Below are 25632 nucleotides of genomic sequence, written 5' to 3'. Positions count from 1 at the left end.
TAGAAAACATAATTGTTGAATTTACATTTAGCAAGATCGTGTGGTATTTTTACTGAGAATTCTGTAAATCCGATTTATGGAAATGAAGATAATGAATATAATCAGTTCTCTGAGAATATTTTTTGTCTCTTTAATTGCGTCTTAATTGACGTAATTTCACTTAGAGGAATAAAAATTTACGGAGCAATTCCCACAACGATTTTCAATAAATCTCTGTCGGACATTAAAGATCACCAGTCGGGGAACTCCTAACAAACGAGCGTAAAAGCTAATCATACCCCACTACCTTTTATGAGTCACTTTATTTTACAGTTTATTGGTACAGCGGCGTTGCATATTAAATAAATTTACCAACAATTTTAAGCATGAACCATCCTACTTATTACCACTGAAACAATTACGACTATTTTTATATTATGTGAATGTAGGATAAAAATTATATATATTTATATTACGTCCGAAAAATCACGTATATTTTAACAAATCCCCATTTGTTACGCTCCTGCATAACTTTTACCTGTGTTCCGCTCGCAGGAACTAACCAAAACAGGCAATGAGCCAAAAGCGGTTTTATCGAAGCGGTTATACTTTGTGTAGCCAGTATTTCAGAAAAATAACCCAAAACGAACCAGTAATTAAAGTCCTAACTGGCTTTTCCTCTGACGGGCCGTAGCGAACCGATTGTTTCGGGACCGTCCGTGACCAAAACAACAAAGTGACCTGGAAATGTACTCTTAAAGGCCAGAGAATCAGAGCAACTGCGAGAAAATCGATATAGACAAGTAAGTGGTCCTTCACGTTGCAGCTCTTCTGCGTTTCCATGATTTTTCATTTATGAAAAACTGATACATTTCAATATTCCAAACGATTATAACAACAGAAACGATGAGGTGGCTTTGGGAGAAGTGCGTTTTCATAACTCTTTTGTTTGCAAACCTTTAGTTTTGCAACAGTTTCATCACATAACCTCACTCCTATGTTTTGTTCTTTTTTGTTGCTTTATTTTTTCTTACAAACAAACTGTTCATTAATATTCTACTGGCTACGTAATATTATTAACGTTTCATAATTTTATAACAGTAGAGAAACATATAAATACTAAACAATGAAACGCAAACAATATTGACAAAATTAGACCTTGAAGCTTTAATAAAGGGCAGTTTCAGACCTTTAATTTTATGTTTCATGCCATTTATTGATCTTATATACTTTAAAATCGCTATTTTAAGCAGTCATCAGAATAGTCTTTAAGAGTACTAGTTTACAATTCTTTGTCTGTGAAACATTGGAAAAAATAATATTATTTTGATTTTAGTTCAAGAAAACATAACTACAAGATGTCAGGTGCTGTATATCAACCCACCACAGTAACTTATGAATCAAATGGTCCACCAGAAAATTGGCAAGACAGGCCTATATCATATCTTGGTTCAATATCTCAAACAGCAAGACGCCCTTGTGGTTTATCCTGTTTGCCTTCAAGGAATGTATTACCCCTGGTTTTAATTACATCATGTATTGCATGTTTTTCTTTAGGGTAAGATATACAAAAATTATAATAATATTTATAGTTTATATATTTTTTAAATATTTTATTACATTTTTAGATTAGTCATGTTGATTAATGGAGCTTTGGGATACTCTGAAACATCTGAAAATAAAGAAGACATATATCTTATTGTCACAATATTTGGAGCTTTATTCTTTGCATTATCCATTCTTTTGTTTAGTAAGTATTTGTTTTACTCATATTTTTAATATTGTTGAATAAAAATATTTTAGTGTTCTTTATGAGAATAACAAGAAGAATGTGTTGGCGTAATGTAAAAGATCATATGAGTACATCAGGTGGACAGAATTTAACAGTAAATCCATCAACCGATTTGCTGGTTACAGCACAATATGCACCAGTATCAGAGGTTGTTTATGAGCCAACTAAAACCGAAGATACTGAACAAAGTAAATTAATGCCTCTTGATAACAAGGAAATAACGTAAGTACATGTAAATGATATAAGAATAATTATGTTATTTACATTTTTAAATCAGTTCAAAAATATTTTCAAATACATATTAAAAAAAATTAATTGTTTTACACATTTACTTAATACACTGAGTTTTGAAATATTTTGATTTATTTAATATTGCAAGAATACTATATGATGGAAAAATTTACTCATTATGAAAATACTTTTTAGAAATGAAGATGCTGATCGAATGGTTGAAAATGATCCAAGGATTGTATTGCGACCATTAAATGCTGCTATCAATGAAGAGACTTAAAAAGAAAAATATCTGTACCATACATTATAACAAACAAAAGTATTACTGTCCTACTTAAACCTAGCCAAGTAAGATTATAATAAGTACTTTAAAAGAAAAAATTGAATAATACATATTAACATTTGAAATGTTAATGCAGGCTGTGTTATTTGTTCCACTGAGTAGTATATTATTGACATATTTAACTTACTGACAAATTTTTCTCTTGTTTATTAATATTGATAATTACAGCCTGTAGATTATGTCTTACATTGTCACTTTTCAAATGTAGTTCTTTCAATTTAACACAATTTTTCCTGCAACATAGTAAATAGTTTGATAACCTAGATGTAAAATTTCAAAGAACGATCATGGAAAGATAAAGGCTTTATGTAAGTGATATAGGAAACATTCCACTTAAAAGACTGGACATTTTTTTTACATTTTTATATATTTTTTTACCAGTGATACATATATGTATGTATGTATGTTATGTTCTTTAATGTAGATTTTTCATAGTATAATTTTTAAAATGAGATAACATTCTACTTATCAGTTGAATGGTATTCGTTAAATTTTCTCAAGTAACTTGCGTCTCAAAAATAAGTTGGTTATATTATATGTGTTATGTTATGTTTCTTCTCGAATACGATATTCATAAATTGAATTATGGCACTGATAGAATTGTTAGGAAAGTTGATACGTAAAATGGAAGTTAATGAATTACAAATTAGATCATATATCTCCTAATGTACATTGTAAATATTCCAGATTTACATTTATTGAAAATATTAACATTATGTATTATTTACATCTGTTGAACGTTAGAAATACTGACAGCATAATCTATTTTCTTACATGATAAAGTGTCTATTCATCTAATTGCAACTTATATACCTGAACACGTTTATGATGAAAATCAAACAAATCTACAAAAATAATTGTATTAAGTATTACATAGTAATATAATTACTTCCACATAAACTTGAATTTTTCATCTGAAACTATTTTATAGCTATTCACATACTAGGATTGTTATAATTAAAATAATTTTATATCATATTTGTTACTGTAGACCTAGTTAGTTAAATTTACATTTTTTGGTATTGTTTTTAGCTTTAAAAGCATATTTTTAAATTATGTATTTTGTGTTTGAATGGTTTGATTTAATGCTTTCTCAGGGTCATTGTTTCGGATATAACATATCGTTAAAAATATGAAAACAAATGTATTTCTGCGTTGAGATGTTATGTTTATTAACATTATATTGTTGCTTTTTGGGTTTATTTACTAGTTGTGCAATATTTAACTTATTTTAACTACAATAAAGGTATATTTAAAGAAAAATGCAGCTTTTTATTGTTAAATGTAAGTCGCTGTTGTTTTTAAAATTATTTGATTTGTCATTGATACTGTAAATATAATTGCGCCTGTTTTTATTAGTTAAGATAATTTCTGTGAACTTTATTCATTTGTAACCACACATGAATTTATGTTTCCATCCATCAATTTGCAATAAACAGAATGCAAAGCAAATTAGCTCTGACAGGGTCGATGTTGCTTCAACTTTCAGAACGATTTATTGAACTGTGTTTAGGCTGTCTTGAAAACTTATGTACATTGGTATGCCTGGTTGCCTAAAATCTAAATCCTAATAAAATCTATTATTCTTTAGATTAAGAAAATAAATAAATTAATACATTATTATAAACTACCACAAATATTTAAATTATAATATAAACATTTTTGTAGATTTATTATATTTTAAAATTGAAGATGTAGAGATAGCATATAACCTTCTTAAATTTATTTTTGTTGTGATTTTGTAAAAAAGGGTTTAGTTTTTTTGTGAGTGTAGTACTTTTTTGGTAAGTTTTACTTTGTTATTTTTTAGTATTTTATTTAAATATCAGTTTAAGGCTATCTTTTTGCTATGAAGGAATTAACAAAAAACATAAACAAAACTGTTTATATGCCAATTTAAAATTAACTTTTCATTATGTTCTATTTTATTGTATTAAATTAATAAACATCTTTTTGGTAGTCTGTTTACAATATTTAGGCAAATGTAGTATGCAAAAATATTTGGAATTTTTATACAGACGTTATATCAGGTTTAATTATGATTATATGACGAATCGTGCAATATCTAGTAGTAACTAATTAAAGAGCTCTGTTAATAATAAATATGACGTAACCATTATATTTCTATTATTTATATGTCACTTTCATTATATAATTTTATGATAAATGCTTGCATATTTGATCAGTAAATGCAGATTCGTTATAAATTTTAGTTTTTACTTTTATAATTTGAACATTACATTTCATTTTATTTAATGTTATTATTTGTAAAACATTATTGATATTATTTTCTATATATGGATTTTTGTTAACTATAATAAATATTATATATTTGATTATTTATAGCATATCAATTGGAGCTCTCTATTTTTTTTTACTTTAAAGGGAATCGAAATTTATATATTAAGCTCATATCAAATGAAAAATATCTGTAAAAAACAATTTATTTTATTTAACAAATCAACAAACTATGATCACAGATTAGGCTTAGTCGTGCCAGTCATCCCACGCCTCATGACAGCTTTCTTTCACACTCCAGAATTTTTGTAAATTATTATAAATCTTTGGCTCTTTGATATTATAATTTAGTGATTGACATATTCTACAATAATGATAAGACTTGCTGCGAAAGTATCCATGTTCATTAAGTACTTCAAAGTTTGCTTTCCAATTATAATAGTGTTTAAAATCGCCTGTTTTATTTAACTGTAGTAGGTAATCGGCTAATCCCGCAGGATTAGCGAAATTATCAACATTAATATAAGAGCCTGGAGGCAACAACTTCTCGTAGGTTTGAAGAGTCGATCCCATTACTATAGGAATAGAGTTTTTGTGGAAAGCATTCCACCATAATTTCTCGGTAATATATTCATCGCAGTTGGAGTTTTCGAATGAGAGATAAAAAAGATATTGGTCAATTGCTGGGCAGTCGGCCTTAAAATGTCCTGGACATCTGAAAGGATATGATATTTGTTAAAATTATAGTAACGCCAAATAACCAAAAACTTACGCATTTTTCATAGGCCCACATCCTCCATACACATCAACGGCGATATACTTCTGTAATTCTTTCACGTATTTCCAGCGATGGTTGTGCCCGTGACAATTCGAACCCATAATGGCAACCAGAACATCTCTTCGTTTATTTAATATTAACTTCATGTCAAATTCTGGATTTCTTTTTAATAACGTTCTACCATACGGTACAGGAATGTCGGAGTCTATCCTGTATAAATAAATAAGTTCATTCATAATTAGCAAAGAACATATTGGTTTTATACCAATGTTAACTGTTAATAAAATTCAAATCATATCAATAACCCAATATGAGGTGCTTGCACGGAGAAAGATTGGATGATTGTGAAGTACACACTCATTCCGAACACTGGCTGTGGATGAATTATTACTCTTAGTGGTTCAACAATCTCCTCAGTTGGCAATACACATTTCTTATGATTATATTATCCACATGATTTGTACAAAATCACATTCATCAGTGATCTATGTAAAATGTCTCTCATGTCTTATTCTAAATATATATATATAATATAATATATAAAAAATAAAAAATAATAAATGTTAAACGTTTTAGTCTACGCAGCTCACTAGCGCTTCGTACCTTTAGCTGATTAGCGAGCACATTAGAGTGCACTAACAATTGCTTGCAACACTAGACTTGCAGTAGTACCCTATAATTGGATTTCATATGACCAAATAAACCAAACAAATAGTAGTATTGATTCATATAACAATATATTTTTTATCTAATGTTAACTTGGATTTGCGTTTGAGAAGCCAATAGTTTAAATCCAAGTTGTTTTCGTTTAAAAGTATGCGTTTCTTTCAGGTTAGGACTTCAATTATTGATATTAACTAGTGAGCATATTCTTCTACGCAGAGTGCCATATCTTCAACTATAGTAGTATTTTATCAAAATGTGTTTAGAGGAAGAGGTTACAAGTTTGGATCTTTAAGATGCTAAGATTACTATGTTGTCTGCATAATTTGCCACAGTAGATTTTTGTTGAAGATACATCGGCTGTATACGAGGACCACTATTTATATTTCGGGAATAGGAAAAAATTAAACAAATAGTTAAGCTGCGAATATATTTTTATTGTTTTTCAAACTACTCGCCACGATGATCGATACACTTTTGTATACGCTTAAACCCATTTTCAAAGCATTTATTCCATTCCGAATGAGGTATCTTCAAAACATGATTTTTGAACGCTTCAATAGCTTCTTCGGGCGATGAAAGTCGTTGACCAAGCAGTTTATTCTTCACGGATGGGATCAAAAAGAAGTCATTGAGTGCCAAATCAGGGCTGTACGGCGAATGACCCATCAATTCAATGTTTTGAGTACTCAAATAGTCTCTTGTTTGAGCCTGTCACAATTTTATAAACGTTTTTCGAAGCACCGCGATTGAATTTCTTAAGCATTTCTTTGCACCAATCGACACGAGCCTTTTTTTTTGAGCGATTGTCAAATTGTGTGGAATCCAACGCGAACATAATTTTCACACAGCTAAGTGTTCATGTAAAATCGCATATATGCTGGTGGAACCAGCATCAAACCCACAGTAGGTGACATGACGATCTTGCTTAATCATTTCGCACACAACATCGGTGTTTTCTGGCACAACAGCCGATTTTGGACGACCTTCACGAAACTCGTCGGACAGCGAACTACGACCACCATTGAATTCACTAAACCAACGATGCACGGTGGTTTTTGATGGAGCTTCATCGCCAAAAGTTAAATTAAGTTGATTGATGCACTCTTGTTGTGATAATCCACGTCGAAAATCGTAAAAAATCATCGCACGAAAATGTTGACGATTTAGTTTTATTTTTTGTCGAAACGAAACTTACAACTAAATATAAATAAACAAATAGTGTCCGTACGACAAAATATTCTAAGTACGTATATCGTCAAAAATGTCAAACTTTACGATGGAACCGTTAGATGGACTCACATGAACAGTGTTGCCAATTCCCGAAATATAAATACTGACCCTCGTATTTGTTAGGAGACACAGTACCGGACCCATTACACTGCCTTGCGGAAATCCTGAATATAATGGATGTAATTCAGTGAGTTCATCATCTTGTTTTATAATGAAATGTCTATGTGTGAGTTAAGATTTTAGTAACTGAAAGTGTGAATGAGGGAGGAGTTATATAGTATTATAGTTCTTGTTTATAGTCCCTTGCTTATTACGAAACCGAATTGATGTTCTGGAAAAATATTTATTTTTTCTATTATATTATTAAGCCTCTTTATCTATAATTTCTCAGAAACTTCACCCTTTATTGCTTCTAGCTCAGTCATTGTCATTTTCTTAATAGGTGCGTTATACTGCTGAGGCATTTTGAGTTTTCTCCTATTTTCCATAACGAATAATCAGTGTAGTCTTAGTTGGCGACAGATTTTCCAAATATTCTTGAATTGTTCGGTTTTGTTTATTTTGGATCAAGTCTTTCAGCTCTTTTATTGCTTTATTTTATTATTTTATTTTATTTTCTGCAATTCTTACTTGCTGGCAATTCTTTTGTTTTCTTTCTTTTACTACTTTTCCTGGATCGCACATGGTGTATGCAGGTTTTTTCTTGTAAATGTTTCACTGTTAGGAGTCGCATACCATGCTGCCTCCTGTATATTTTTCTGCTTTTTATTACTGCTGTTTATAAGACATAAATTAATTAAATTAATTTAAAGATGTAATTCTGTTCTTTTCATCTTTTCTTTAGTAGCCAATTAGTTATTTTATTATTTATAAAAGATGGTTTATGATAATTTTTGAAAAAACTGCTATTATTACTGGCGAATGGTTAGAAGATAGATCAAAACATAATTCTGTCCGACACTTATTTGTATTGACATTTTTGTAACGAAAAAGTCTATAGCATTTGGATTTTTGATCTGATGGCCAACACGTTGGTTCACCAGTCTTCGTCGCGTTTACCTCTCCTACTGTACTCTTTGTTATTAATCTTCTACTAAAGAAAGCTTGGAATTATTCTGCTTTGTTATGTTTAGGTGGGCAAGAAATCAAAGACATTTTTATTGGCCCATGTACTTCCTCTATAGTTATACTGGTTGCTTGTAGGTAGCTTTTGCTATTTTTTTCTCTTTCATAATGCTTTATGTCACGGGTGGTTATGGCTATACCTTCATATGCTTTATCATCTGGATGTTTTGTATGACAAAGTTTATATTTCGAAGATAATTCGCGGATAGTGTTTATCTCTAAATTATGTTTCGGAAATCATCGTTATGTCGATGTTTTGTTCAGCTACGAACATTTTTAGTTTCCTAACTCGTACTCACCATTAGGTAGGTTTTACTGATGACAGTGGTGAGTAGACTAAGTATCGTACTCATTTTTTCCATGAGTTTGCCCAAAATTCCTTCCAATATAGTAATATCGCTGGTCTAAACAACAAATATATTTACAAATTTGACTTATTAATCTGACTTTTATCAATCATATTTGATTATATAACCTTATCTGAACATAGGATATATCTGGTTGACTTGGTCGATTGGATAGACTGGTTAGTATAGGCTGTCTCTGTTGCTATTAATATATTTTTCCCTTAACGCGGGATAAAGTTTTTGGTGTAGTTACATGTGAATTGCACAACTCTTATAATTCGCTGGGTTATCGCCATTGCGGTTAACATTATCGTCTCGAACTTTTCTATGACAGTCTATAGATGCATGTTCCCCTACACATTTCTAGACATTGTGGTGTAGTTATTCTTTTTGTATGTATGTTTTAACGCTTAATAATATTGATAATGATGAAAAGTATTTGATGGGTTTCTGTATCAAATTTCGTCAAATCAAGAATAGTTGTTTACATTTTACTTCTCATTTTAACCAATAGATTTCGATGATTTAAATATATGCAATCACCTAACATAAACAAACTTATTTATAAATATAAAAATACTAACCTATAAGTCATTGACCAATTAAAAATACCATTGAATGCTTCCAGTGCATCTTTGGAACTGAGAAAAGTGTGATGGGGACTTTCGTCAGTTAGAAAGGCCCAAATTTGTTTGGTATTAGTTCTCTTTGGTATATCCTTAAGACCCTTTAAATACATATATTTTTAAGTATATATATACATTACAACTATAATAAAAATATGTATTTTAATATGTAACAGATCATCTTAAAAGTTCCAGGTCCAAATAATAAACTCTTTCGTATAGATATTGCATCTTGGAAAGACATATTATTCTGATCAGGAAATAAAAACAACAATCCAACTGCAAATCATGTTTCATTAACGTTGACACTTTTGTTTGGTTGTCTCCCTTATTATTACATCTTTCCTCCGTCCAAACTGTCAACATGGAATATTATTTTAGTGTTAGAGTCATATGTTGTGAGTCTTATCACACTTAAATAAGATTTAGGTTGTCGAAGTCAAGCAAATCTGCGACGAGCTACGTCACGTGCTAATCGCTCTGATGACCAACAAGTGGCAAAATATGATAACAGTCGTATTCGTTAATCAGAATTGCGTTCTAGACTGAGGGGAAATGAAGAGGATATATTTAGAATGCAACGAGTTTGTGCACATCAAACGCAACAACAGTGAGCATCGATATTGAGCAGTTCTGCTGACACAGTGCTCCTGTAATACATTCTACTACCATCCTGAAATAGATTATTGTGCCAATAAATCAGTTACGGTTGGGTAAATACCAACCGTTTGTTAACACTATAAATTGATTATATAATGCCGGTGGGAAAATTAAAATGCCAAATTTAGTTCATCAGATCGATTAGGCTAATTCGTTTCTGGAATGGGAAATGATTCTAACCGTTTCTTGGCTGACATTCAAAAATATAATAATTATTTCCAAATGACTTCTTTGGCGCAACGCATAATGTACAAGACTGTTGCATACCCACTTTCAAGGTAATATAATGTGAATATTTTTTTGGTTTAGTTTTGTTCATTCGAATTTGGATGAGAAACAAGTTAACAAAGTCTTAACCACTGCTGCTTAAGAACTGCTACTACTACCGGACGCAGATAGTGTATTTTTATAATTTTTACAATGTATTTTATGGGCTGTCCGAATACGGAAATTGATAGACGCTGTGCTCACAATACAACAGTAAAGGGAACTATTGTCTAAAAACTACAACCGTTTTCTTGTCACAGAGCAACGATTTTATAATATGTTCATGCTCAAAATATCACTGGACCAGATGGCATGTGGCAGCCATAATATCATCATCAGAACTGACAAAATACTTGTTCATGAGCACGCGAGGATCCCTCCATATTCGACCAAGTGGCTGTTGTTATTGTTGAAAAAAATTTACAAGATGTATGGTCATCTAGTGTCTATATATAACACATGGCCTAAAAAGTTCCGGGCGTAACAAAGAAAACGCCTTTTTTTGTTCAAAATTCGCTTTATTCATCAATGTAATATCCATCAAAAGCCACACAATCATGCCAGCGTCGCTGTAACATTTCAATACCACTTTTGTAGAACGATTTATCTTTTGCCTCGAAATAGGGCTGTCACCAGTTGCTATCCACTCAGATGACGATCGTTTTGATTCCGGAGTGAAGTGATGATCCATGTTTCATCCATTGTCACATATCGACGCAAGAAATATGGTTTGTTACGTTTAAACATGACAAAACACTGTTCAGAATCATCAACACGTTCTTGTTTTTGGTCAACAGTTAACAAACGCGGCACTCACTTTGAACAGAGCTTTTTGATAGTCAAATGCTCATGCAATATAAAAGAAACATGTTATTTTGATATCTTTGTGGTGTTAGCTAACTCACTCAACTTCACTTTTTGATAATTCAAAACGATTTTGTGGATTTTTTTCGTGTTACTACCTCATTTGGACGTCCACTGCGTTCTGCATCATTGGTGTCTCTACGACCACGTTTGAAGTCAGAAAACCAACGTTTTATTATTATTTATGATCGAGCAGAGTCCTTATAACCCTTTTCAAGCCATTGCTTCTTGCAAAAACACGAAATTGTTTTTGATCCATTGTTTTGAAAATAATAAAAGTAGTGTTATTCGCACAATAACTCACAAACATATGAATAGAATATCATGAAATTTTAACAGCTTTTCTTTGAAGGTGAATACTAACTGAAAAAGCGGCGAATGCACTAAAACTACCGCATCTATGTGTTAGGCCTGGGAGTCTTCAGCTCATGTGTTATTTCATCAAATTAGTTTCCTCTATAACTTGAGATTTGTAATAATAATAACAGAGGAAGATTTGACGTAGGCCTAAGCAATTACACTTTTGGTAAAAGGGAATATTTTTCTATTAGTGTCTTTCTCAAACTTAGGCCAACTAAAGAGACCGGAACCTTTTCAGATGATATATTACATGCATATTTTATAAAATGTTATCATATATTTAAATATTTTAATATGTTTTTAATAATTTATATGTAATTTCAATAAAGTATATACAACAAAACCACAACATTAAATCATATAAAATAATATTTATTTTAATATAAATAAATATAGTTTTATATATACAAATATGCAATCTTCAACTAAATATACAAAAAATAAATTACCTTTATCCTGTGCAAATGAAATATAACGATATCAGCTGTGTCCAAATCTTCATCCTTATATGATATATCACAATTTTTCACTGAACAGTATGAAAATGGATCTATTCTGTAAATAAATTAAATTAATTTTATTAGGTCCATATACTTAAAAATGCAAATTAGTTTAGTCAGTAGTAATAAATAAATAAATTAATCAACTGTAACTCGTTTGAACAACTTTCAATTTTTTTTTGTCATGAGAAAACAAGTCACGCCTTTTTCTTGGAACAAAGTTACTTTGTTTCAAGTTCTTTTCTTCAAAAGTTCCTTACCTAAAATTCAGTCACAAATGGTGTTGCACCACCGTAATAAGCACTAACTTTTATCAGCTCATATAGTATCCTTTTGGTCTCACCTAGTATACACCGTAATCTTGTAACTTCTTATTTATGGCAACGATTAACCGATCACTGAAGAATATGTTTTCTTTTTAGTGTTGTCCTGTATTTTTTATATTTAGACACAATCTAATAAAAACTCTTTCTTTTTTCACTTTAAATCTTCGTGAGATACTGTCGCAAATGAAAAATCGCTCTTTATTTCGTCTAGTTATTTGAATTCGCCAAAAAAAGATATTGGATACGATTGGTTTATACGTGCCCCACATCTTCGTTTTTTATGCATGTGCATTTTCAGAAAATACATTTTTTTGCTAATTCGATGGTTATGTTTTGAGCTGCGTGCTATTTACTTATATGTGATTATGAAAATTCGGCGAAATTTAAACATATTTATAAAACATTTTTATCAACAATAAAAGAGAAAATAAAGTGACAAAGGGAGATGTCACATTTGGGTTGTTTAGGATGTCTGTTCAATAAGTTGCCACTTCTTTCCGTAAAATAAAATGGTTTTCAAGTAAAATAAAAGTTTTTTGAAACCCTTTACGTGACACAGTTGGAACAATAGGCAAGATTCCAGCGAAATCACAGGGCTTTTCTCTTATTAACCGACTTCGAAAAAGAGGAAGGTTCTATGTTCGGCTACATCGCGGATATCTCAGTCAATTGTGAGCCGATTTTCAACAGTCTTTTTTTATTCAAAAGAGTGCGCTTCCGAGGTGGTCCCACTGGAACCAGATTAGGATATGTTCGGGGAAGGAGGAGATCGAGGGAAACGCAAAAAAATCAAATTTCAAAGGCACATACAAAGTTTTTACATATTTTTTATCTAAAATAATCAGATATTTGTGTATAATGTTATTGTGTTTGTATATAATGTTAATGTTATGGTGTGTGTATATTGCTGAGCTGATGTGACAGAAAATCGGAAGTCGTTCAGTGCAAAAGTCATTCAGTTAGATTTTCAAATACTAACTATAGCATATAAGACCTCATAAAAATACTGATAATTGCTTCTATGGTGTAACGGTTAAAACGTTTAGCTCCCAAACAGAGGTTGCGGGTTCGATTCCCGATGAGGACAATACATTTTTGTTGTTGTTTAATTAAAACATTTGTCAAATAACCTAGGCTAGGTAGCAGACCTCGGGGATTGAAGCGCTCCTTATTTTCAATTACTGTTTCTTTGTTTCTATTTTTCCTCATACAGGCTGCACCTTTACTTAGCCTACCCATTGTAATATTAAATAAAATAACCGCGTAGTTTATTAAATAAATACCTAACACTAAAAAGAGAAAAATAAAATATTTTTAACAAAAAAATTGAACAGACTTCAAAAAATAAATAAGGAGCTCACTGCAAATTAAAAAATAATCAAACTTAGATATTTTTTTAATATAAAGTAACAATAAACTTTTTTATATAAATAAACAAAAACAGCTGGAAATTGTTGAAGCTAGAAATCTACTTGTCCATTATACATTGAATCCTCACCGTCTGTTCTAAAACTCCCCCAGCGATTTAATTAAGATTTGGCTGTATATATAATATCGATATATCGATATATTTTTCAGTAAATATAATATTTTGAAAATTCAATTTTTGCCCGATATATCGATATTTTTATCAGTCGATATCCATCGATATTTTTCAAAAATAAAAATTATAAACATATTTCTTAAACGTTATAAAATTTTTTCAATTAATTATAATATTTAAAATTGGTACTTAAAGTGTTATTAAATATTGATTATTTTATAATTAATAATATTTCTTCCGATATATTGAAATTGATTGATTGTATGAAACAGGCAGTCATGATCTTGGCTTCTTTTGGGGTTCTACATTCATAAACCCGACGTTTGCAGGAAACAATATAATATAATGGTTTGCATTATAAAGGGTTTCACAATTGCAGTCCTTCCATAAATGTTGGCTTTGTGGAGATCTCGCTTTACTGTTTTTATCTAAACAGCGTTACGCAAGTGAGTATCAGTTCTGCTGTCAATTTTGTAGCGGTAGTTTTATGTTGTCTGGTCACAATCATTTTTTATGCTCGTCCGTCTACGTCAGTTAACTTTGAATTTCGCCAACTATTCCTTTTCGTCGATGATATTTCCCTTATTTTACCTGTTGATGTTTGCGGTGTCATTACCGAAAGTACCGTATTAAACAATATTTGCAAAGTTACATATTTCACCAAACGCTTGTTTTAATAATCACAGAACAAAGCGTATAACAGACGCTTATATAACCTACAAGATTTGGCATGTAAACTGCAATACATACGCGTCACATTTATACAGAAGCAGTATTGCCAACATGCAACATGATATATTATATTGCATGGTGTTTATATTATTTGGTCTATCCCCTGTATATATAAATTGGCTATATTATAAATAAATCCAATTAATTAATGAATAAACCCTATAAATAACTATAAAATAGTTATAAATAAAATTAATGTGAAAGGGTAATTTTCAAAGCTCAAAATAAATGAATATCGAACACTCTTTTGTAGTGTATTTCATAAAAAATACTATATATCAGTATTAGGGTCACTGGCCTTTGTGCGTATTAAAAACATGAAGGCAAAAATGTAAATTTGATAAGGTTATAAGGAAGCGTATAAATATTGACAATGATGTTGCAAGGAGTATGCAAAGAACAAAGATAATTTAGATTAATTTTAACTAAATCTATTTCTCGGCGAACTTGACGAAATATTCTTGACTAAATAAAGTTCCTTAAAATATTTCTTTTGGTGCAATCTTTTTAGTCATACGGAAATTGTTTGGTGTATCACTAACTAACTAAATTATTTTGCTACCTCATCTTACTATTGGCTCGAGTCCTCATCAAATAATACTTCTAACTGTTTGTTTTTTATTTTTCTTTAATCTGTTCTAAGCGCGGACATTCTTGAAATATTAAAACCATTCCGTATGTCACTTATTAGTTTAAAAAAATCATCATAATTTTCTGCAAGCATTCAATACGCTTCAGCTATACTTCTAATAAAACATCAAAATCAACTGTACCTAGGAGACATTCATAACAGACAGAGCCATTTTTTTCAACGGACCAAACTAATTTGTACTCTCGTTATAGGAATATTTAAACCGTATTAAACCATTTATAAAAATAACAGATTTCGAGTTTAGATTTCGAAATCACCACTCTACAATCGACCAAGTTCACAGAGTAACTGCGATTATTGAAAAGGAGTTTGAAGAAAAGAAATACTGCTCTGCAGTATTCTTGAACGTTTCACAAGCTCTTGACCGATTATGGCATTTAGAATTAATCTATAAATTGAGCAAATTGCTACCACGGAACTATTGGAGAACTATCGAGAACTCCTAGAATCATAGATTTTCGAGAAAAAATTATCTCTCGTATGAGGGGCATTCCCAACACTATTCCTAAACCTATTTCGGTTGAAGTTCCCTAGGGTAGTGTCTTGGGATCACTTCAGTATCTGCTCTACGCCGCTGATTGGAACATTTGCCGACAACGCAGTTATAATGACAAAAGATCTATCTCCTCCTAAGGGTTTAAAAAAATACAAGTGACACTTAACAAGATCCACATAGAGACTGAAAAATATAGCTTAGTAGCTTCAAATTTGTCCATATTAATTTGGCATCGCAGCGAAATGACACAAACTTAACTTATCACTGGATGGATGCCCGATTCCTGAAGCAAAATCAGCAAAATACGTCAGCATCCATCTTGAAGATAGGTTAAATTGGAAATATTACGTTAGATAAAAATCAGAACAGATTGGACTCAAAATCAAGCAACTGAACTGGTATTCGGAAGATACTCTCAACTTGACATAAATCATTAAGATTGGTTTATCAGTCAATTAGAAAGCCAATTTGGACCCATGGGGTTGCATTAAAACATTAAATCAACTAGTATTCAATGCTACAAAATTCTACGATGAATTACCAATAATTATCGGTACATAACCAAGGAAGACCTAAATGGTGACCTCGAAATCAAATGGATTTACGAAGTTATCCAAGATTTCGCTTTAAAACATGAAATAAGGTTACTAAATAGCAGCAACGTGGAAACAATACAGATACTGGACGACACGTAGAAAATCAGAAGATTGAAGCAAACCAGACGAACTAATACACTATAAGTGTTACTTTTAACTTTAGCTTAAGTAGTTTAATTTTATTTTAATTTGGCATGCATACTGATCTATTAATCCCGTACTCGCCTTGATGGAGTATTAATGCAACTACAGCATAACAATAGTAATAAATTGATTTAAACGATTCTACGAAGCGTATATTATGCAAAATTTAACAGAAAAAACAGCAATGTTAATTAATATATCATAGATATATACCTCATTTTCAATTTTTTATTTAATTTAAAAACAAGTTATGGACTAGCCGGTTACGACCAGTAACATTGTACAGGGGACGGATGCAATAATATGAAAACCTGACATATACATTATCTATTTATTAATATGGTGTTAAGTCACTATTTGCTTTTAAAACAACTGGAATTATTCGCGGAATAGATTCGTAGTGGGTGTAAAATATCCGCCAATTGTTTCATTGATGTTGGAGATGAAAATCTACTCCTTATTCTCGGCTTAAAACTCCCCATAGAGATTCAGTTATGTTGAGATCTGCGATTGTACTGGCTAGGGAAGATGCCTGATGATATTCCGATGCTCCTCAAACAAAGACTGAACCTTTTTGGCTGTCTATATGGACGCATTATCATCTTGGAATATAGTAGGGTTTGGCAGCTATATGCTAGTCCTAGCAAGAAATTCGGAGGGGGATATTCATTTGTAGTAATCCGGCCAATGATGTGAATGAGAATATCAGCTGAATATATTGAACAATATTGCCGCCCAAATTATAATGGAGACTCCAGCGAATTCTCCTAATGATCAAGTGCTCAAGTTTTATGATCAATACACCACTTATTTCGCAGTTTAACGTTGGCTTCAGTTATAAATGTTAGCTTTGTGGAGCTCCCGCCATACTGTTTTTGTCGAAACACAAGTGACTTTTGAATTCTGCTGTCACTTTCGCCGCGACTGTTACACGGTAACAGTGTTGATAATATGCAACAAGATGTACTATGCTGCATGGTGTTCATATTATTTGGTCTATCCACTGTATTAATAATCATTTCACCATAGAAATTTTTATTTATTGTTTTATTACAAGATGTATCAAAATAAAGCAAAAAAAACTTACAATTCACCGGTAAAGTGTTTCAGATGTCTACTTTCAATTGTAGACCCATATTTCCATACTAATATTTTATAGTTTCCACTGGAACTCTTTGGTGTAGGTGTATCCTTTAGTAAAATTTCGCCTAATCTCGATAGGTTTCCCTGCAAAATTATTATTAATAATTAATCCGTATATTATATTCTAATTACTATTCCATTAAAAAAGTATAAGAATTTAATATGCAAACTTATTACACATTAATCAATCAGATAATACTTCTAATGCAAACATGCATACTATGTTATATGTTAATTTATTCTAAACCAAGTGTGGCCAATATTTAATTTTTAATTCTCATAGTTGTAGTCCAAGGGGGAAGAAATGTGTTAAATGCATACTATATTTATGGTGTGGTTAATTTATTTTTAAACCACTTACGGTTATAGGAGTTATAGTCACAACGAAAATAAATTTGAACTTTTGCTAGCAGCATTCGTTACATATGGTACCTACAAATTTCTCTCTATTTTTCATTTTGTGACACTTTTATAAGATAGATTTTTACTAATATAAAATGCAATTTATTTATTTTTTATCAACTGCAATGTATAAGTTGTACTATTTTTTCTTAAATAGGGAAAAGTATAAAAATTCACAGTGTGACTGACAATTTAATGTCAATATAATACCAAAAAAGAATAATATGACTTACTTTTTACTATCTATCAATATCTCGCTGAGTACACCTGGTACTGAAATACTGCTTTATATTAGCGATATATCAGAACTCGAGGCAATTACGAAGAAGCATCCATAAAGATACTACAGATAGCCAGCGATAAACTAATAGACTTAATCAAACAATGTGTTCCTATTGATTACATTGCATCATCATTAATTGTATAGTCTTGAAATTGAACGTCCCTATAGTACCATATGTAAATAGTGCTAAATGTATAGGCATGACAGTAGATATCAAATTAAAATGGAAGGAACATGCCAAAAAGAAATTAGCCAAACTTAAAATAAAATATAAACAACTATATTGGCTCGTTAGAAGAAAATTCAAAATGCCAATTCACAATGAGATACTGATCTACTGATCATCTACTCCGATCAGGTGTTCAAACCAATATGGATATATAATATGGAGCTGTGGGGCTGTACCGGGATAGCGGCAAAGGCAAATTCCAGGTATTTCAGAACAATGTATTCTTGGTATATGGAAATTTCTACAGTCATGGAAGAAATTAAAAAGTTTGCTGAGAAACATGAAACTAGATTACACTTCCATGAAAACCCAGAGCTTGATCGCAGACTGAAGATGATTAAACCTTGGAAACTTGTGTAATAGTGCGTGAATGAAGGGGTAGTAAGAACTATAGATTGTCGCTGGATAGACTATAGTGTGTAAATTGTAATAACAGTTGTCAGCAGTAAATTAATGGTTGGTCTAGGAGTATGGGAGTCTTCAGCATGGGAATCAATCAGAACAGAACATTGTTTAGTCATCGTTAGTTTCAAGTATAAAAATTATAATTCACATAGATACATAAATTCAAAACAATAATAGATATATATGCTACATTTGGAGATACTAGGATATTTTGATCGGTTGATATATTTCCAAAAATATTCTGCAAAAATCTTCATTTTCTAATGCCTTTTGATCCATGTGAAATATGTCTGACATCTTTTTGGTTAATGCGTTTCACACTTAAATCCTTTTTAAAGAAAAAGTATATAAATTGCACAACTTCCTTAATTTATGCATTTCTGCAACGTCTTTCTTGATTTTATAATTAATATTTTTATGTTTTTGTAGGTTATCTAGTAGCAAAATAAATTTTGGTTTATATGCGTCTATGCATCTGGTCATATCAAATACTGTCTTATTTTTGTTTTGTAATAAATTATTTGCCATTGAAGTAATTGGGTAGGAAATGCTACTTCGACTTGTTAGCCACCCTTGTTGTAGAGGATAGGGCATAATTATTTAGACGATTTAAGGGTGTAAAAAAAGTAATATCTGTTATTTTTTTCATATTCATTCATTTTTGTTTACGGATATTACCGTTACTGCCCCCCCCCCCAATTGTCTTAAAAAAATTCCCTAAAAACCCCATTCATCGCTGTTCAAAGAACAGCGGTTGCTGAACAGGAGGTTACTGAAAATTCAACTGTCCAACATCTAAAATTTAGCTTATTGACATATCTGCTTAAATGAAAATAAGCATCATCTAACATAAGTTGAAACTTAGTTTCTAGAAATTATGTGCAAAACTTTGGAGGCACTCATTAAACTACTTATATTTTGAATTAGTGAAAAGCAAATAAAATTGCAAACATCCGTTTGACACTTAATATTTAATAAGTTTAATGCTACAAAATGCCGACTTCTTATCGAACCTTAAACTACTGAAATGTGGCGACATTAAAACTTTGGATACCGTTACATGAAAAATTGAATAAACACAATGTAATTCAGAAGACCAAAGCAAACTGGTCAACGAAGGTACATTCGATATTCTCAAATAATTTCACGACCATCAATATCCTTTTAGTCATTTCTTCAGGCAATAGATATTATATAGTACAACTAATACGCCACTAGATATTCTAAGAACTTGGTGTAGCGTTTGATCATGATCGATGACGCGATGTGACGATTTATGTGTTTACCATAATGGTTTCGTCTACGTTAGAATAAGATTGGATCGGAAGTATCTCCCGCGCAGTCTGTTCAGCAAGTTACTTTTTCTTTCCTTTAAAATAAAATTGTTTTTCAAGTAAATTACATATTTTGTTTTAAACCTTATATATTTCATAACATATATAAATTGATACTTGTTCAAAACATTTTTAAACACGCTTCCTGAATGATCTCTCATCCAGTTAAACTATATATTATAAATTAATAGCCTAAGGAAACGAAGGCCTAGGTGGGTATAATATATCTGGATTTGGCATCATTGTTGTTACCTTAATTTTTAAATTATATCTAATTCGATATATTTATCGAGTCTTATATTTTTAATATTTCATTGTTGGGTGGCTTTTGAGATTATTTGCGATTACTATCTAATAGGTAGGCTTTTACGCAGTGTCAAAAATTAATCCCCTAAGGTATTAACCACGAGTAATCAAAGGCTTAGGAATGTGGTTCAGAACCTGTGTTAAGCAGTAGGCACGGCTTGATTAAGTAGGGTTTATTTGCATTGAATTTGCTACTTAGCGTAGGCTCCGAATGATGAATTTCGGCACTTAGCTAACTGAAGACTCACGAACTTAGACATCACCCTAGAAAACACCCGATCTTGGCAAAGCATTCGCAACTTGGTTACTGATCTCACTGGAATAATTTTTAGGTCTCAGATTGTGCACTTTTGCAAATAAACGATCGAAGGAAAAATCAACAAATATCTATACCCTAAGCAAAATTTGAACTTGAGACCGTTCCGTCGCTTTAACCACAACGCTATACTAAGGCCAGGCGCAAAGTGCCAGGTAACTTGGTGAGGTGATGCAGTGAGGGTTACGGAGAGTGTACGCAGGATAAAACCGCCAGACGCCGAAAACGCCCAAATACGATTGCAGTTACTGCTTCGCAGTAGAGCTGTACACAGTAGACTTAGTACTGATACTGCACTAATAACGACTGAACTGGAATTTAATTCTGAATCTGATTCGGAAGACGAATTCGAATATGAAATGTTTATCTCCCAGATGGCTACTAAAAGGTCACTGAGAAGTTTAGATCTAAAAAGAAGACTCACGAAGAATTTACTTTAATTAAAGAATTTAGTTACGAAAAAAATGAACTATTATTTTCGGCTCAATCGTGATCAATTTAGAGAGCTGATTTCCTGTAGTGATTTTCTTCAATATTTCAGTTTTTAGTTTTGCCCTTATGTAGTCTACATGATTTGTATCGTACAAAACTTGTCGAATCCACACAGCTTCGATTAATTCTTCTTCCATTTTTATACACTCAACGAAGCGAAAAACCGCGACAAGAATATTGCGTTCCGCAGGATTACGTGACCCAAAACTGCGTCACGGCACTTGCAATTCGTCACGGCAAAATCTCGCCGTGACTCACGCTGCGTCCCCTCACCAAGCTGCGTCTCATTTTGCGCCTGGCCTAAGTCAGCAAATAAAAGGCGCTAATCGGAATAATTGTATAGGTATTGCTTAAATATTTATGTTTTTGGTCATTGTACGTATTCTGAACATGTTGTTTGTACCTCTCTCCTAACATGGCGATAGTGTGCTGAAAAAGTAATATTGGTTTGACAGCGATTTAATAGTCGATCCATTTTCGGACTTCTTCAGCATTTAGGAACCGTGAGCAAGTGGTAATCAAAAGGTGCTATATCTGATGAGTACGTTGGGTGCGGCAAAATTTGCTATTACAATAGAACAGTGTATCCTTCACAACTGGTGGCAACAGTAGCGTTGTCATGCCAAAATATGACTTTGCGTCTTTTAGTGAATATTGCTGGTCTTTTTTGCAACAATACGTCCTTCAGTTTATTCAGTGGGCAATCGTAATTTTATTCGGTTTCAGCAGGTCACATTATATTACACCTGGCCACTCTTACATCGCTTTTTTGCGGATATACCGTTCAAAATATCATTTTCAGTCAATTCCTGTAGTAAACACTTTCCTTTATTTCGAATCTTTCCCATCGCATACAAAGATCAGAAAACAGTTGATTCATCAGGTTCTAAACCGTCTGTTCTGTGAAAGGTATTTGAAAGTTTAGGTCGGATCCTAAGACACATTCACATCTCGAAGCTATTCTTTGTCATTGACATCAATATCGTCACTTTTGAATTGTTGAAACTTTTAAACTACTTAAAACCAACAACTGTTGTAACAGAGTAGCGTCAAGTTAAGTTTTTAAATATGTTCTATAGGCTTTGGCAGCATATTTATTCAAATCAAACAACAAAAGCAATACCTATATGTCTATATATAGAAAATAGAATAGTTATAAAATCGTTATATATAAAGTATATAGTTATATATAAATCTTCTGTGTAAATTGATTAACTCAGTAATACTAAATGAAAAATGTTGTTTTATGCAGAGAAATGCAAAACCAGAATTTAACAATTATAATCAAATTTATTTTCGCCATAACTGATCAAAATAAGTGCACTTAACACTAAAAAATATAAGGTTTCAGTAAAAACTCTAAAAATGTCGACGAAATGGCATAAAAAATGAAGCTTATCAGTGAGGCTTCAACATGAAGTTGGTTACAAATGTACCCGATACTTTGTATACATTTTGTAGCAATATTCATAAAAATTCAATTAAAATTGAGATATTCAGTCATAAAACTACAATGCGTAACTCTATTAATATGTTTCAATGTTCTTACCATATTATTTCTGAGGTCTTGCCATTTCTTTATTTTATTTTCCTCGATCGGCTCTAATGTTAAAAATATACCATTAACTATATCACTAGGCTGCTTAAGGGCGAATTGGAGTGTTTTATAGTATTCGTATATGGAAAAAGTTAGACTAAGGACTATCATCAATAAGATGAATTTTTTAGGTCCTCGATATAGGTTGATTCCCATGGTTACATTTTCTGAAACAAAACGATGATCATCAAACTTAGAAATCTAAATTACACGATATACATGTATGATTGTGCAATTAAATATCTTCATTTATTATATTAGCATATTTGTATTTCTACTATGTCACGATATTATAGTACGTTTTGGTGTCTATCTAGGTTAATGTTAATTTATTAATTTAACAATTGATTTAATTTTATGTAATCATTACATAAGTTTAATTACAAATTTGTGTCAACTTTTGTACCCGAACAGATGAGATGCACTGAACTCAATCTGCCTTCCATGCAGCACTGCGCTCTTATAACGGTTGTCAGCTGACGACGTTGCATTTAACATAATTTGGACTTATTTTTATGCTTCTAAACGTGGGAAAATGCAGAGACAACGTTGCAAAATTGATTCAAATTATTTTTGTTAGACGTGCTTGGTAAACGTGGAAAAAATCATAATAAATGTGTGCAAATAAAGATGTGCATTTGCAACATTTTGGTTTTGCTGTTGTAAACACTGCCAAGTCACGGGTACCGAAATTGCTTTGTAACGCGTAAAGAACAAAATGGTCTCTTGGTGAAAATATTTACTTTTCACTTTCTATGCCAATGTTATGGAGAAAACAGAAAAATCGTATAGATCATTGCTATTTTTGCTCGATGAATGTCGTCGGTATAAATACAAAAAATAGCACAATATAAATATCCTGACATATCATCAGTATAGAAATCAGTTCTACGTGCGGGCAGTAATCCATTACAAATTTTTCTAGGTACAAGTGCCAAAATACCTTAAGAAGTTCATCTTAAAGAATATCTATTGGACCAAAAAACATTGACAATATGGGCATCGATTCAAAATGTTCACAACTTTCTCGGTAACGACAAATCACCAGATTACAAGCGCATAATTAACAATTTGTTGTAAAAGTACCACAAGATTGGAGCTACAAAATATCTCAAAATACATTTGTTGCATCCACATCTTTATTTTTTCACATAAAACTTAGACGGCAAAAAGAAAGCAGGCTACAGAAAATTATAGCGAAAGTAAAAATATGATACCAAGAATTTTAGGACGAAGGCATTGGTTGCACCCTAATTTGTGAAACAGATTCCAAGCAGTTTAAAAAAATCAGTTCAACCTCCGTTCATTTCTTATTTGTAATTGTAATTCTATAAATGGCTGTTAATAGCCAAAAACAGTAAAATAATGAAGTTATTGATTATTTCGAAACCTAGAACCAATTTTAAAAAGCTGATTTAGATTCAGCCTCCCAATTTACCTTATAAACTGTTTTTGGTTGCTTAGGTCCAAAATTGTGTATACTTGGGTTATAATTTAAATGTTTTGTACAGGATTATTTTATAATATTCATTAGACAGATCATAGATATGGAATTCTATTCAGATTTATACAGATAAAATCAAATTCGATCCGCACAGACCTTGTTATTGATTAAATATTTTTTAACATTTTTGGTATTAATCTGGACAAAGAACTGGTATCAGTCATTTTGGTTAAAATTAACTAACTTTTATAGTTTTGGATATGATGTAATAGGGTCACATATACACCAAAAAACTTATTTGCTTTTCCAATATATATAGTTATTACATACTGCTAGTCATATCTAGCGCGGTCAAATAGATTAGTTGCTTGTATATATTTTGATCAGCGATATCTATTAGTGAAAAATATAAATAATATAAATTAGCGAAGTTTCAATGTAAACAAGTGTTAACCAACCTAACCATCATTTAAATTCAATGGTTTTAATAATGTTCTACATAAAATGTTTTCCAGCATATCAAACTCATAGTGATGCCGCTCAATCTTATTCGAATTGATGGTTTTTTCAACGATTTAAAAATGGTCATTTTCATGTCAGTGATAAAGAACTAGAACCACTAATTGCAAAACTGATTGTACTAAGAAAAGTCATTGGTTATTCCAAGAAACCCATCCACGGCGACACTGGAGCAGAATATTCATGACCATAAAGTTTTACTGTGCATATGGTGGAATGTACCGAATCGGGAGCTGTTAAAACCCAAATTTGAAACATCTGCAAATTTCTATTGAAGAAATTGAGCTACGTATTGTTGGGCAAAACCAGCAATAGCGAATAACACATGCAAAATCATGCTTTTGCATTGCAACGCTTGAACACACGACGCAAATATTGTGAAGGATACCTTGTTACAGCTTAAGTAGGAAGTTCTGCCGCACCCAGTGTACTCACCAGACATAGCGCCTTCTGATTTCTCTGCCGAACCATATCCTTCATTCTTTTGACATCTTTCGACATCATATGGACATGTCGCCAGAAAGATGGAAAAAAGTTTTAGAAAATGATGAAATATTTCAATTTTTTTCATTAATACGTGAAAAAATTATCATAATACAGCAAGCACCTACTATTTTTACCTTAACGCTGCTGTTTCATCACTATATAATCGCCCTGCCTAAGTAAG

General features: G+C 31.6%; 3 protein-coding genes across 14 annotated transcripts in view; 2 read left to right on the top strand and 1 right to left on the bottom strand.

Moving 5' to 3' along the window:
• The first annotated feature begins 533 nt into the window (after positions 1-533).
• LOC143198482 (uncharacterized) lies at positions 534-3608 on the top strand. 2 transcript variants are annotated; one of them, XM_076407848.1, is made up of 5 exons: positions 534-782; positions 1316-1537; positions 1608-1729; positions 1783-1993; positions 2198-3608. In XM_076407848.1, exons 2-5 carry the CDS (start codon positions 1338-1340, stop codon positions 2280-2282), a joined length of 618 nt encoding a protein of 205 aa, XP_076263963.1. In that variant the 5' UTR covers positions 534-782; positions 1316-1337; the 3' UTR covers positions 2283-3608. The 2 variants fall into 2 exon arrangements, with proteins under 2 accessions (XP_076263963.1, XP_076263880.1); XM_076407765.1 differs by having other exon boundaries at positions 776-905.
• Positions 3609-3735: 127 nt separating this feature from the next.
• LOC143198081 (uncharacterized) overlaps positions 3736-25632 on the top strand; it is a 141050-nt gene continuing 119153 nt past the window's right edge. For 2 of the 4 annotated variants that reach the window (XM_076407086.1, XM_076407249.1), the window contains exon 1: positions 3736-4129. The gene's annotated coding sequence lies outside the window, so the exon portion shown is untranslated. The remainder of the gene's footprint in view (positions 4130-25632) is intronic. The other 2 variants (XM_076407407.1, XM_076407563.1) reach the window with 2 other exon arrangements.
• LOC143197716 (glycoprotein 3-alpha-L-fucosyltransferase A) overlaps positions 4778-25632 on the bottom strand; it is a 125801-nt gene continuing 104946 nt past the window's right edge. For all 8 annotated transcript variants that reach the window (XM_076406483.1, XM_076406876.1, XM_076406957.1 and 5 more), the window contains exons 2-7: positions 22955-23169; positions 17583-17722; positions 11956-12061; positions 9314-9456; positions 5356-5571; positions 4778-5298 (exon numbers count right to left, since the gene is read on the bottom strand). In XM_076406483.1, the coding sequence (XP_076262598.1) occupies positions 4833-5298; positions 5356-5571; positions 9314-9456; positions 11956-12061; positions 17583-17722; positions 22955-23169 (1286 nt within the window). In that variant the 3' untranslated portion in view covers positions 4778-4832. The remainder of the gene's footprint in view (positions 5299-5355; positions 5572-9313; positions 9457-11955; positions 12062-17582; positions 17723-22954; positions 23170-25632) is intronic.

The sequence above is a fragment of the Rhynchophorus ferrugineus genome, unplaced genomic scaffold (assembly GCF_030347505.1).
Source record: "Rhynchophorus ferrugineus isolate W39M unplaced genomic scaffold, kcgeb_rfMv2 rfM1, whole genome shotgun sequence".
Classification (NCBI taxonomy): Eukaryota; Metazoa; Arthropoda; class Insecta; order Coleoptera; family Curculionidae; genus Rhynchophorus; species Rhynchophorus ferrugineus.
This window is presented reverse-complemented; position numbering and strand designations above follow the sequence as displayed.